Genomic DNA, 12,623 nt, shown 5'->3' with positions numbered 1-12,623 from the left:
TGCCCTAACTAGTGCGGGAGGAGAGGGGGGGGGGGGAGAAATGGGGCTTTCCAAAGCAAACAGCAGGCGGTTGGCTTGTTTGTGTTTTTCTTTCAGTGCAGTAATCTCTTGCAGGACAGTCTAGGAAAGCAGAGGAGAAACGTGTCTTCTGTGAAATGTAATTGACATGGTGATCTTCCTGTCACAAGGTATAATTGCAAATAGAACCCAAAGCACAAGAATGGGGCTATTTTGAGCTATGGGTTGTACATTTCAAAACACTGCAATGGGTTTGGTTTGTAACACTGAAGAAGGACAGACGTCTCTTTGCCTTCCTGTTTAGGGCAGCGGTCTAGGATGGGCTGCCACAACCTATAATGACAGCTGGCCTGCTGCTCCTTTCTCCCTGTCTATAAATGCAGTTCTCCAAAGAGTAAACATATGCCGCAACACGCGCGTGCTTGTGAGCCTCTGCTGGACATGACAAACCCCGTTCTGATCTCAGGTAGTTGTAAAACCTGTGTGCAAACACTGCTCCCCACAGCCCTCACATATACGTGTCTGCATGCTCGGCAATGGGGGATGTTCCAGCAGGATTCTAGAAAACTCAGCCCACAGAGCTGAAAAAACATCCGCCACTTCCTACCCTGTTCCCTGTAGGTGCTACAGACATTACAGCTGAATCCCCTGATGTGTATTTCTCACGTCCAGAAGGAGGTTTTTGCTGAGGATGATGCAGACCAATCTATGGTATGGGGAGAAAAGAGATGGCAAAATTACCCCCAGATATTCCTGGGGTGATGGGAGGACTGGGGTGGTGGTAGTGGGACTTGGGGCGAAACCAGAAGCAGTGGTGGAGGGAGGAGGGTGGAGGGACCTGGGTGACAGTGGTGATAGCAATGATGATGGGATCTGGAGTGTTGGTGGGAGGATCTGGGGCGCTAGTGGGACCGAGGTGCTGGTGGTGTTGGGGTATGGGGTGGGTTCTTGAGCAGTGGTGGTGGGTAAGACTGTAAGATCTGAGGTGATAACGGGACCCAAGTGATGGCTGGACAGGGGTTGGAGCTTTGGAGCAGTGGTGGTGGTGGTGGTGGTACATTAGATAGAACTTGGAGAGATGGTGGTAGGACTACAGTGGTGGTGAGACAGCTGGGGTAGCGGAGGAAACCTAAGGTAGTAGTGGCCCCACCTGCTGCTCATTCCTACTCTGGCAGACATAGCACTGCAGATCTCCAGACTGGGCTTGCAAACAGGCTGGTGGCCTGGGACAAGGAATAGCTGCTGCCCTTCCAAAAAGCAGGGCTGGGGCTTCCTGGGTGCTAAACAGCTGTGGGGCAGGGCAGTCTTAGGGAAGTTTTGAGCTCCTTTTGTGCGTGTTGCCTTGGGAAGGAGTGACACCTGACAAAACCGGATGCTTTTGTTGCTGGGGCTGCAGCCAAAAACCACCGCACTTCATGAGGAAGGTGCTGAGATGCTGAACATCAGTAGCAGTCATTACGGCTTCTGCAGAGTACTGCAGTGTGGATGTCGGGCTTCCCTCCTGCGCGGGACGGGACAAGAAACCCTACACCTCTGCCCCTAACGCCACCTGGTGACAGCTCCCAGCTCAGGGACAACGCTGGGACCAGCGATGGAGTGCGTCACAGCTCCATAAACCAGGGCTTCCCCCAGCATCTGCAGCCTCACTGAACCAGCGAGGACGTTGTGCCAATGGCAGTCATACTCTGCTGGAACGCCCCGGTAAGCAGCCTTTCGTCGGGAAACTTGGAAGGGTTGGAAGGGTTCCTTCCAAGTCAAACAGTTCTACGATTCTATGAAACACACCGCTGGGTGCTTTTATCCCATTCCTAGATGGTGTGTAGGCTGCGGAGCGCTCCCCCACCAAAACGTTTCCCCACTAGATGGTGCCCAACGCTCATTGCTGGCCATAGCCGGCATGCGGATGTGCTCGGGCTGGGGATAGAATTAGGCAAACGGCAGTGGTAGTGACAGAAATGCCTTTATTTCTTCAGAAGCACGGTGAGGCTGGAGGGCTTTTCTCCCCACATCTTTCCTCGGAAACAATGCTACCCTATGCCGCCGAGAGGGTGCTGCGTCACCCTGATTGATGCTTTTGAGGGCACTCCTCAGAAGGACCTTAGGCCGTGGGGATACCCTCTGACCTCGCCATCCTCCTCACCGCTGTCACTGCGGCTGCCCCACTGCCCCTCAGAAGACTGGCTGCTGTCGGCGCTCCAGGGCTCAGCGTGGGCTGCAAGGGGCGGAAGGGGGCCACCCACCCCACTGAGGCCATACAGGGCTCGCTCATGCAGGCGCAGCCGGTCGGCTTGCCTCACCTGCTCCACCTGCCTGGAGCGCTCCAGCTCTGTCAGGCTCCCCATCCTCTGCCCTCCATGCAGGTGGGCAAAGCCCCCTGCCACCGTGCTGCCCCTGATGTGCTGGACCTGGGGGTTGATGCTGCCCCACACCCAGGGATCCCTTGGCACATCAGTGGACTTTCCCATGGCATCCCTTTTGTCCCCATTATATACTCTGCTGGGGGCTGGCCTGACCACTCGCATTATCCCAGGTGCTGGTGCTGCCCCTGGCCAAACCCTGGCCCGGTGCCCCTCTGGGCCCACAATTCTCCCCTCTTTGTTGGGTGTCGGTGCCACCTCTGGTCTCACCGCTTGTCCCAGCCTGGCTGACTCTGGTCGCATCCTGGCTGACTCTGGTCGCATCCTGGCCCTGTGCCTCTCTGGGGTCTCTGTTTCCCTCACCATGCTAGATACTGGTGCTACTCCTTGCTGATCCCTGTTCCTATACCTCTCTGGGGCTGCTGTCTCCACCGTGCTGGGTGCTGATGACACCTCCGGCTGGGTCCTGGCCCCATGCCCCTCAGAGACCACCATTCCTTCCACTACACCGGATGCTGGTGCCACCTCTTGCTGGACCCTAGCCCTCTGTCTCTCTGGACCTGCTGTCCCCACCTCCCTGCTCCCTTCTTGCCCTGCAGTGGCCACCTGGCTCCCTTTCTCAGACAGTGTGCTGGCAGCAGTGCTACAGTCCCCCATAGTCAGCCCTGAGAAAGTTGTGTCTCTGGCACCCTGAGTTGTCATGGTGGCTGGGAGGCTATGCTTCCCCACTGGTCTCTGCCCACTTCTTCCCTTTCCACTTTGGCTGCCGGCTGCCGTGGTGACAGTAGCATCACCATCAGTGCTCTCCCGAGGGCTAGGGGCCTCCAGTTCTTGTCCGCTGTGGTTGGCAGTGGCACCATCCCCACTGTTTCCTGCAGAAGGTTGGTCCCCAGGCCTGATGGTGGCACTGTCCCCATGATGCACGGTGGCCATGGAGGCTGATTCCTCAGGGTGTCCCTGAGGCCTGGCAGTCACCGCCGTAGGGATGACATTGGCCTCGCTGGTAGCACCAGTGCTACCCACACTGCCGTCATTCTCACCCACTTGGATGTTGGCTCTTCCAATGAAAATCTGCACCTCATCCTCCGGAGAGATATGTGTTTCACCGTCCTGCCCCCGGGTGATGGTGACAGCATGCATATCGGGGATGTATGCAAACTCTTTTATGTCTTCTGCATCCACATGGAAATCCTCCTTCTTGGTGACAGAGGTGATGGCAGAGTCTCCTGTCACCATGGTGCCCGCTTGCCCTTGGTCAGGCACAGTGGCATGACTGCTGCCCTCACCCCCAGCCCCTTCGGAATCGGTGGCCCTCTCCCTCCCTGCTGTCACAGCCCCATCCACCAGGCCCCCCAGTGTAACACTGTTACCACCATCGACATCTCCATGAGGTTCACTAGGGTGGGTGCTCTGGGGGAGGCCATCTTTGCCATTGATGATCTCCCCCAGCAACACTGAACCCATGTCACCGCTGCCTTCCATGCTGGTTGAGGTGGGATACACACCGTTGCTGTCACCGGTACTGGGGCGCAGAGCACGGCCTTCCGCTTTGCTTGCTGGAGTGATGTGGCTGTGGGGCCTGGGGCTGTCCTTGTCCTCCGGCACATGGCTGCTTCCAACACCTTGCCCTAGGGCCTCCCCGTCCACCTTACCCAGCCAGCGGCCATGGATTGTACCCTGGTGGTCACCTTCTTCTTTCTATGGGGGCATGGGGAGGGTGGGCACAAGGCAGCAGGAACACCCCAGGGTCCCGTGCTGTGCCCCCATCCTGCTCACCTTGACCTGTGTCTGGTTTCTCCTCATGAAGGAGTGCATAAACTTGAAGAAGAAGAAGCCATGTTGGGTGTTGCAACCTTTCAGCAGTATCTTGGGTGAAAAAGAAAAGAATTAATTATTTCCTCCCATCCCATCACTTACGTGTGCCCTGACCCCCATGTCTCCATCCCATGGCACTCAAGTCCTGCTTTTCTCCTTTTCCACACCCATTTTAGTGGGATGTGACCTACCTGGTGTTGTCCAGGGCAGTTTCCTCTTGCCCTGGCTGAAGGTGGCACCTGCAGGCAGGAAAGTATTGGTATTAGATGAGTATTCAATGGGGTGATCAATGAAGTAATCAGTGGGGTATATAATGGGGTATCCCAATATGTTAACTGATGTGTTAGTTAATAGAGTATTAGATGGAGTATGTGATAGGCAGTTAATAGGGTAGTTGATAGAGAAGGTACCAGGATATGTAATAGTTTACTTGATGGATTAGTTAATAGGGTATTAGATGGGGCTATCAATGGAATAGTCAACGAGATATTTGATGGGGATAATTAAGGGAGTATTTGATGGGGTAGTTTGTGGGGTATTTGATGGGGTTATTGATTGGAGTATAGTTTTTTGGTGGAGTAGCCAATGGGATATTTGATGGGAGTGTTCAATGGGTTATTGAGCTGGATAGTTAATGGGATATTTGATGGAATATTCCATGGGATGTTATATGGGGTATTTGACTGAGTAGTTAATGAGGTAGCTGGAGTATTAGATGAGATATTGTGTGGAGCATTAGATGGGATATTGAATGGAGTATTCAGTGGGATAGTTAATAAAGTAGTTAACGGGATAGTTAATAAAGTAGTTAACGGGATAGTTAATGGGATGTTGGATGGCATATATGATGGGACGGTTAATGGGGTAGATAATGGAGCATTTTACCAAGTAATTGATGGGGTATTAGATGGGATATTGGATGAGCTATTCAATGGGATAGTTAATAGAGTAGTTAATGGGGTGTTCAATGGGGTAGTTATAGGGGCAGTTAATGGGGTATTGGACAGAGTAGTTGATGGAGCAGTTAGTGGGGCATTAGATGGCCTATTCAGTGGGGCATTGAAAGGGGCATTCCCGGAGGCAGTGCTATACTCACGGGTGTGGGCAGCACGGTGCCCAGCAGGCAGAGGCAGAGGCAGAAGAGGGCTGCGCGCATCCTGGCTGGCTCCTGGGGGCACAGCATGACCCGCTGTGAGGTGCAGCCCTGTGGTGCAGCCTGGGGGAGGTGGAAAGGGGGTTACCTGTGCTGCTTGGAGCCCAGTTCCACAGGCGATGCCGGGGGCTCTGCACCCTGTGCTGAAATTTAAAGTTGCCCAGGGGTGCCCAGAGCCAATCAGCTCCAGCCCAGAGCCATTTGTCAAGGTCCGCGGATGCCGGGGGGGGAGTAATTTCCATCTAAAAATGTGCCTGTGGTGGCAGGCAGCTATCAAATGTTCCACCTGGCCGCACAAACAGAAAGCACGATGTATAAATATCTGCACCGGGGCCACAATTGCCTGATAATTAGTGCGGCGCCCAGCCAGCCCTGCTGCAGTGGGGACAGGGCCATGGGAATGCCAGGGCTGACGTGGGGACCAGGCCCTGATGTTGGCAGCCACCCCAGGGCCTTATCGGGGCATTTGTGGTTATGGGGCTGGGCAGGGTGCAATGTTGTGAGGTTATTGCCTGAGTATTGCCTTGCCTCCACCATTAGATGCTGCATTTATCCCACCGTGCCCCAAAACACTTTTTGGGAAGGGACCACATTGAGGGGTCATCCTCCGCTGTCTGGAAGAAGGCAATGTGCAAAGTCCATACCCCAAGCAATCGTAACCCCATGGCTTGCAGGGATCCCCAAGGCGCACACAACATATGGTCAGAAGCAAACCAAGCCTTGTGCATGAGCTCCACTTGTTGCTTTATTGCGTTTCTGCGATACATGGATGACAGTACTCAGGCCAGGGCGGTGATGTGTGTTCCACCACTCATTCACTGGCTATAGTAGTAATCCTGCCCATAGATGTCATAGCCGTGCCCCTTGTAGTAGCCATACTCATCCTCATAGGCGCGGTAGCTGTCCCCACGTGGTGGCCCTTCCTGGTCCCCATAGCTGCCCTCAGTGGGACCTTCATCCCCGCGGGCTCCCACTGTCACCTCGTACTCCCACTGCTCCCCAGCTGTAGTGGCCTCAAAATGCTGATCATCGCCCAACGTGGTCGCCTCATTCTGCACAGTGGTGGCAGTAGCGATGGTGGCTTCAGCTTCCTCCTCCTCTTCTTCCTCTCCCTCCTCCTCCTCCTCCTCCTCGTCCTCCTCAGCTGCCACAGTGCTGTTCCCATGGGGTGTCTCTGCTGTGGTGTTGGTGCTGGTCCCATTGACACTGACATCCTGCTCCTCTACCTCTTCTACTTCCTCCTCCTCCTCTTCCTCCTCTTCCTCCTCTTCCTCATCACTGTCCTCATCGCCCGAATCACCCCGTGTGCCCTTCTGGCCCCCTTTGCAGCCCTGCAGCACACAGGGAGAGGGAAGTAAATAACCCGGCACCAGCCACACCTCAGGGTTCTGAATTCAGAGAGCTCACCTGATGGGTGGACGCAGCGTCACCCCCTGGCCCCACATCCCCAAGGGTCAGCCCCTCACCTGCTGCCTGAGTACCTGCATGGGGCGGTGCCTGTGGAGTGAGGAGGAGACACGACAAGGGGCTCACACTCATCCAAAAATCTGTGGGATGGTTCAGATGCAAATCCCTGAATTTCTGCACGCTGGAGGCCCATACTCACCCCCCCTTCTTCCTCCTCCTCTGAGCCGTCCCCCTCTTCCTCCGAGGAGTCACTGCCCTATGTGAAGGGAGAGTAGAGCCATTGCCATCAGCATCATGGGCATCGCAGCCTCAGCCCAGCAGAGGTTTTCTGGGGCAATATCCCCGCACACGAGACTGGGGACCCACGGAACCTGACGGACCCACCTTGTAGCGATGCAGCGGCGGGTAGGCGTAGCGGTACAGATAGTACCGGTGCCGGCTCTTCAACACCTGCCAGGAGAGGGAGGGAGTCAGCCCCACAGCTTTGGGGTCCACAATGCTCCAGCGCCGTCTTGGCACAACCCTACCGCATTCTCCTCTGAGTCGCCAGCCCGGGCTCTGCGCAGCCAGCTCCTCACTGAGAAGGCGGAGGCGGTGGCCAGCAGGCAGGCGAGCAGCAGCGCTGTCCTCATGGTGCCACTGGGCCAGCACTGATTTCTTGCGGCTGCTGCCCTGTGGGTTATAAGGCAGCCGCGGCCCCCCCCCGCCACAGCCCATCACCGCCCTGCCCTGGCTCTGCCCGCCCAGAAAACCCCCAAATTTTCAAGTGCCCCGCTGCCAGGAGGGATGCGCCACAGCACTTAATTGAGGGTCTGGCCAGGGCTGGAGGGTATAATAATGTGCTGGGCCTTGGTTAAAATAAATATTGGGAAATCTGGTTTGGGGGTTGTTTTGTTTTTCTTTTTTTCTTTTTCTTTTTTTTTTGTTGCCTCCCTTTTTGGGAAATTCTGCCACTGTAAAGTAACCCAAAAAAGAAGAAAGAGTGACCTCACCACAGTCCCTTGGGTGAAAGCATTGATGGAGAACAGGCTGAGAATGTGAGAGGAGGAGACTGCCTGGAGATGTCCCTTTATGTAACATGAAGAAGAGACCACACGGGACAGAGCCGCAGTGAGACCACCACACGGCCCCAACCTCCCATGGTGTGACATGGGCTGGGGACATGGTGCTTCCCGTCAGTGCAGGTCAGACCACACTAATTTCTGTCCTCACCTCCATCCCCACATCAGCTGGTTTTGGGGAACAGCTCATGCCGTTCCCACATCTGAGTGGGGCAGAGAGGTCCCTCATGCCCCCAGTGGCCACCCTGTCCCTATCCCCAAAGGCGCAGCTGCCCATGGTGTCCCTGCAGTCATAATTACAGGGGACGCACAGGGCTGGCCACGGCTTTCAGCCAACACCACCTCAGGCCAGGAAAAGCCACAAAGAAAAAAAAAAGAAGAAAAAATTAAAAATAAAAGGAAATATCTAAAAAAGCAATGTGGTTTTCCAGTGCCAACACTGCACTCGCTGCTAAAGAGGTGAAAAATGTGGTGCTTGGAGGGTAAAATGGAGATGGGCATCAACAATGGCGATGGAGATGGGGATGGGGACAGGCAAAGCTTGCTGAGGTTGGAGTCTAAATTTAATTGGAGAGTGCTGCCAGGGGTGATTTTTAATGTAATTAGAGGGACACTGGTTTAAAAAAAGAACTTTGACTCTAAAAATGCTGATTTCACCCAAGATCCCTAAAAAAAGCTGGGGCATAATGACCGCATACCCAGTGCCTATTTTAGCTGGCAGGGCAGAGTGAGGGCTGGCACCAGCCAGCCCCATGTCCCTGTGGTGCCACACATGGGGCTCGGCCCCACAGAGCGCAACTCAACACCTGCAGGCTCCACAATGGGCTCATTAGGGCATGTGATGACGAACGCAGGGGCCCCCAGGAGAAGGAGGAGGAGGAGGAAGGTGAGGAGGGCACCCTGTGCTCTGCCCCATGGAGCTATGCCCCATCCAGGTGCTGCCCAGCACGTTGCAGTGTGCGGTGGGTATTTTTGCAGCTTGGTGAGGCGGTGCCATCTCCCTGCAGCTATGCTGGCAGGAAACCTCAGCACCAAAAATAAGCACAGCAAACACAGGCAGGAGCTCACGGTGCTTGGTGTCATGGTGCACCTAAATGCATCAAGCCTTAGGTATGAGCATCTGACCTGGCTCCTTGCATCAGTTCAATCTGTGTTTCACGCCATTTCCCACACTACGTGGCAGGAAGACAGGTGAAGGGAATGAATGCTAAGTGCAGTGCTGCTGTAGATCCAGATTCAGCAGCAACACGGAGCTGCAAGGTGTGCACGAGGAGCTGGGCACCAGCATGTCAGGAGGCTGTTTTTACCAAGAGGGGTTTGGAAGTTCATGCACTTCAGTGGACTTTGTGCACAGTAAATAGACTTGGTATATTGTAGGGGCTATACTGTGCTGCAGCAGATCCCACACACAGGAGAAACATGGCTCAGTACTGGCTCTCAGCTGGCAGTGGGCTGGTGCTTGTGCAGCTCTGCTCCAGATTCAGCTCTGCTACACAGAAACCTGATTCCAGACATGGAGCCAAAGTGGTGCCTCTCTCCAGTTGTGCACCGAATGCACTGTTTGTGTCCCCTCTCCCCAGCCCTGACCCCACATCACAGAGCAGAGCTGCAGCACTGGGGTCTGATGGTTTTAATGTGAATCAAGGACATACACAGGATACATTTCAGCATGGAGAGATAAGTGCCATGGACATAAAGAGGTTACAATAGAAGGCTTTCTGTACAATTCTTACAAAATATTACATACGCCCCCCCCCCCCCCCAGCGTGGTGCAATGTGCACCGGTGTGATGCCGTGTGCGACTCCCAGCAGCAAGGGCAAGGAGAGAGCAGTGGGATGCCCCCACCTGCAGGTCAGGACTCGGGATTCCCCACAGCCAGCCCCACCACTCACTGCCCACATGGCCAGCCCTCACCCTGTCTGTCTGCAGAAGCAGAGGCTGACCCGACTCCACCACAAACAAATGACGCAGCAGTGCCATCAGTACCCATCCTGGCAGTCGTTGTCATCGAGCTCAGCAGCCTGCTTCCTGTGGTAGGCACCTGGCCGCCGCCTACGGTTCGTCAGGCTGCGCAGTGAGCTGGCATCCCCACGGCTGGTAGTCTCCTGGGAATGCTCATCATCATCATCATCATCCTCTTCTGGGGATGCACTGTTGGTGCTCTCTGTGGACGTGCTCTCTTCGCTCACTGCCCTGTCCTCTTCACCATCACTGTCCTCCTGGCTGCCCTCTGGGGATGAGCTCTGGCTCTCAGTTGATGCACTTGGAGCATCCTCGTCAGGCTTGGAGACGTCTTCCTCTGTCTCCAAGCTGTCCTCTTTGGACCTGCTCTGCTCCTCCTCAGTGTCAAGGTCAGACACAGCACTTCTGTCCTCTGCAGATGCCCTCTCCTCCCTGCTGCTGCGTCCCTGGGATGCACTCACTGCCTCCTCTGAGCCATCCTCTGCAGACTCCTCATCTGATGCCTCCTGTGATGGGCTGTCCTCATCCTCCCGGGATGGGCTGTCCCCATCCTCTTGGGATGGGCTGTCTTCATCTTCCCTGGAAGGACTGTCCCCATCCTCCTGGGATGGGCTGTCCCCATCCTCCCTGGACCCGCTATCCTCCCTGGACTTGCTGGCCTCGCTGTTCTCCTGTGACTGACTCTTTTCCTCACTGTCTTCTATGGAGTTGGTGTCCTCATTCTCTGGGGAGTGGCTGTCTTCTTCCTCCCAGGGGCTGCCAGAGGTCCCCCGGCCACGGTTCCTGCCACCCAGGTTGTCGAAGACGGAGGGGTCGTCACCCTGCATGCCTTCACTGCCCAACCCAATGTTCTCCTCATCATCCTCCTGGCTGCTGCTGCTGCCTCCTCCCCATCTGGAGCCACCACGGTATCGGATGTGGTGGCGTGGAGCCATTGCACTCTCACTGCTGCTGCTGCTGCTACTGTCACCATGTCCTCCAGTGTCCCCAGTGCCATAAGCAGGCCCTGCCCCCTCTTCCTTATCCTCATCAAAGGTGTCATCCCCGCTGTCATCCTCCTCATCTCCAGGCCAGGCAGGCAGCCCGTTGTGCTCAGCGAGGTCTCGCTCCACATGGTTCCCAATGGCTACGTCCGCATCACTGGTGTCCCATGGCCCCACGTTGGCACGGAGGTGCCCATGGTCTTCATCACCCAGGACAGGACCCAATGCATTTGCCACATCCCCTGGTGCTGCATCCTGTGGACAACACAGCATGTTGGGTGCCCAAGCATCACTGCATCCCTGCTCCTCCCAACCACAGCCCCACAGTGCTTCCCAGCTCACCCCTTGAGCTAGGATGATGGGAGGACAAGGCAGAGGGACAGTCCTTAGCCATGGGCAGACATGACTTTGGTCATTCAAAACATGTCATCTCGCAAAGATACAAGTATAAGGAGCACAGAAACTCTTTTTTTTTTTTAGCATGAGAACAGCATAGCATATCAAGTTAGCAGAGATGGCATGAACTTCAGCTCTAATGGCCCAAAGCAGTGGGGCAAAGCTCCCAGACCCACAGCATTGCTCCCCATCAGCATCCTGTAAAGGACACCCTACAGCCACGGAGCACACCACCTTACCTCGGGCTCTTGGGACAAAGAGAGATGGCCAGGCACCTACACACAAAGAGAAAACCTTGGATCAGGTTGGGGCAGAACCAGCAGGTCTGAGAGAAGAGCCAGCTGGATTCGGAGCAGAACCAGCCAGTTTCAGGGCTGTGCTGGGTACTTACAGGGTGGGCGCGGGCTGCAGCCCACAGCAGCAACATCAGCAGCACAGCCTTCATCCTGCAGCTGAAGTGTAGAAGCGTGTGGTGCTCGTGCTGCCCTCCCGGCACGGCTGCCTGGCATTTAACTGCTGCCCGGGGCCATGGGCAGCCAATGGCACTGGGGCCAGGCACGGAGGTGTCAGCGGGAAACAGCCTCCCACGCTTCCTCCGGCGGGACGCCAGCCCCAAAAACAGCTGCTGGTGGGGGGGGGGGAAGGAGGGTGTTGAGCAGCTGGCCCGGCCCTGTGTTTTCCTTGCTAAATTTACCCCCTCAGTGCACACTTCCAGGCATGACGTGCAGGAAATGGGGCACCCACGCTGGACCCCGGCCCTCGGATGTATAGTATGGGGCAGGGGGAGGGAACAGCGATAGGCAAACATCCTTATAAGCATACAGTGTGTGGATGTACCAGCGGATGGATACATCCAGCAATCACTCCAGGGTCCCTTGGGGCAAGGGACTGGGACTGGGACCAGGACCATGCCAATGCCCCTGGAGTGTTATGTGGCATTGTCTGTATCTCACCATCTAACCCCTCCTCCTCCTCTGTCTCATCCTGCAGATTAGGTGGGATGTGTTTTCCTCTTGACCTGGGACCAAATTATACCCCTGGCCCGCACAAGATGTGAGCATATATCACCAGCCTTATTTTAGGTGCCTCGAACAATTACCACCTGCTGTTGTTTGGCTCTTGGCGTCTGGCCTGCATCTAACTCAACCCCTGAAGACCCGGCGCCAGTGAACCCATAAACAGGCAGTGCTCAGCCAAACCCCTGGGAAACAGAACACAGCTCAAAATTGGACTAGAACACCCCAAATTCCATCTCAGTCCATCTCAGTCCATCATCTTTCCCCAGCATGGAGACACCTGAAAGGCAGCGACAGTCATCACCAAACTCTGCCCTCATCATGCTCCAGCTAAATGCATTGCTGTAGCTGGGCAGAAGCATGGCCACAGTCCTAACCTCACACCCTGGATGGGAGGTAAGCAGCAGTGTGCCCACCTGCAGCAGGTGATGGCCAACTGCCCCCCCCCCCAAAA

At 55.5% G+C, this 12,623-nt stretch overlaps 3 protein-coding genes across 3 annotated transcripts; all 3 read right to left on the bottom strand.

The window, feature by feature from the left end:
• Positions 1 to 2,105: 2,105 nt before the first annotated feature.
• LOC140251730 (ovocleidin-116-like) lies at positions 2,106 to 5,373 on the bottom strand. Its single transcript, XM_072335793.1, has 4 exons — positions 5,287 to 5,373; positions 4,382 to 4,429; positions 4,152 to 4,241; positions 2,106 to 4,073 (listed from the first exon to the last, which is right to left on the bottom strand). Exons 1-4 carry the CDS (start codon positions 5,371 to 5,373, stop codon positions 2,106 to 2,108), a joined length of 2,193 nt encoding a protein of 730 aa, XP_072191894.1.
• Positions 5,374 to 6,158: 785 nt separating this feature from the next.
• IBSP (integrin binding sialoprotein) lies at positions 6,159 to 7,382 on the bottom strand. Its single transcript, XM_072336506.1, has 5 exons — positions 7,278 to 7,382; positions 7,135 to 7,200; positions 6,950 to 7,006; positions 6,751 to 6,840; positions 6,159 to 6,674 (listed from the first exon to the last, which is right to left on the bottom strand). The coding sequence occupies exons 1-5, from the start codon at positions 7,380 to 7,382 to the stop codon at positions 6,159 to 6,161; spliced, it is 834 nt and encodes a 277-aa protein (XP_072192607.1).
• Positions 7,383 to 9,791: 2,409 nt separating this feature from the next.
• On the bottom strand, positions 9,792 to 11,030 carry DMP1 (dentin matrix acidic phosphoprotein 1). The gene has a single exon (XM_072335792.1). It carries the CDS (start codon positions 11,028 to 11,030, stop codon positions 9,792 to 9,794), a length of 1,239 nt encoding a protein of 412 aa, XP_072191893.1.
• Positions 11,031 to 12,623: the final 1,593 nt, after the last annotated feature.

This window comes from Excalfactoria chinensis, chromosome 4, assembly GCF_039878825.1.
Source record: "Excalfactoria chinensis isolate bCotChi1 chromosome 4, bCotChi1.hap2, whole genome shotgun sequence".
Taxonomy (NCBI): domain Eukaryota; kingdom Metazoa; phylum Chordata; class Aves; order Galliformes; family Phasianidae; genus Excalfactoria; species Excalfactoria chinensis.
This window is presented reverse-complemented; position numbering and strand designations above follow the sequence as displayed.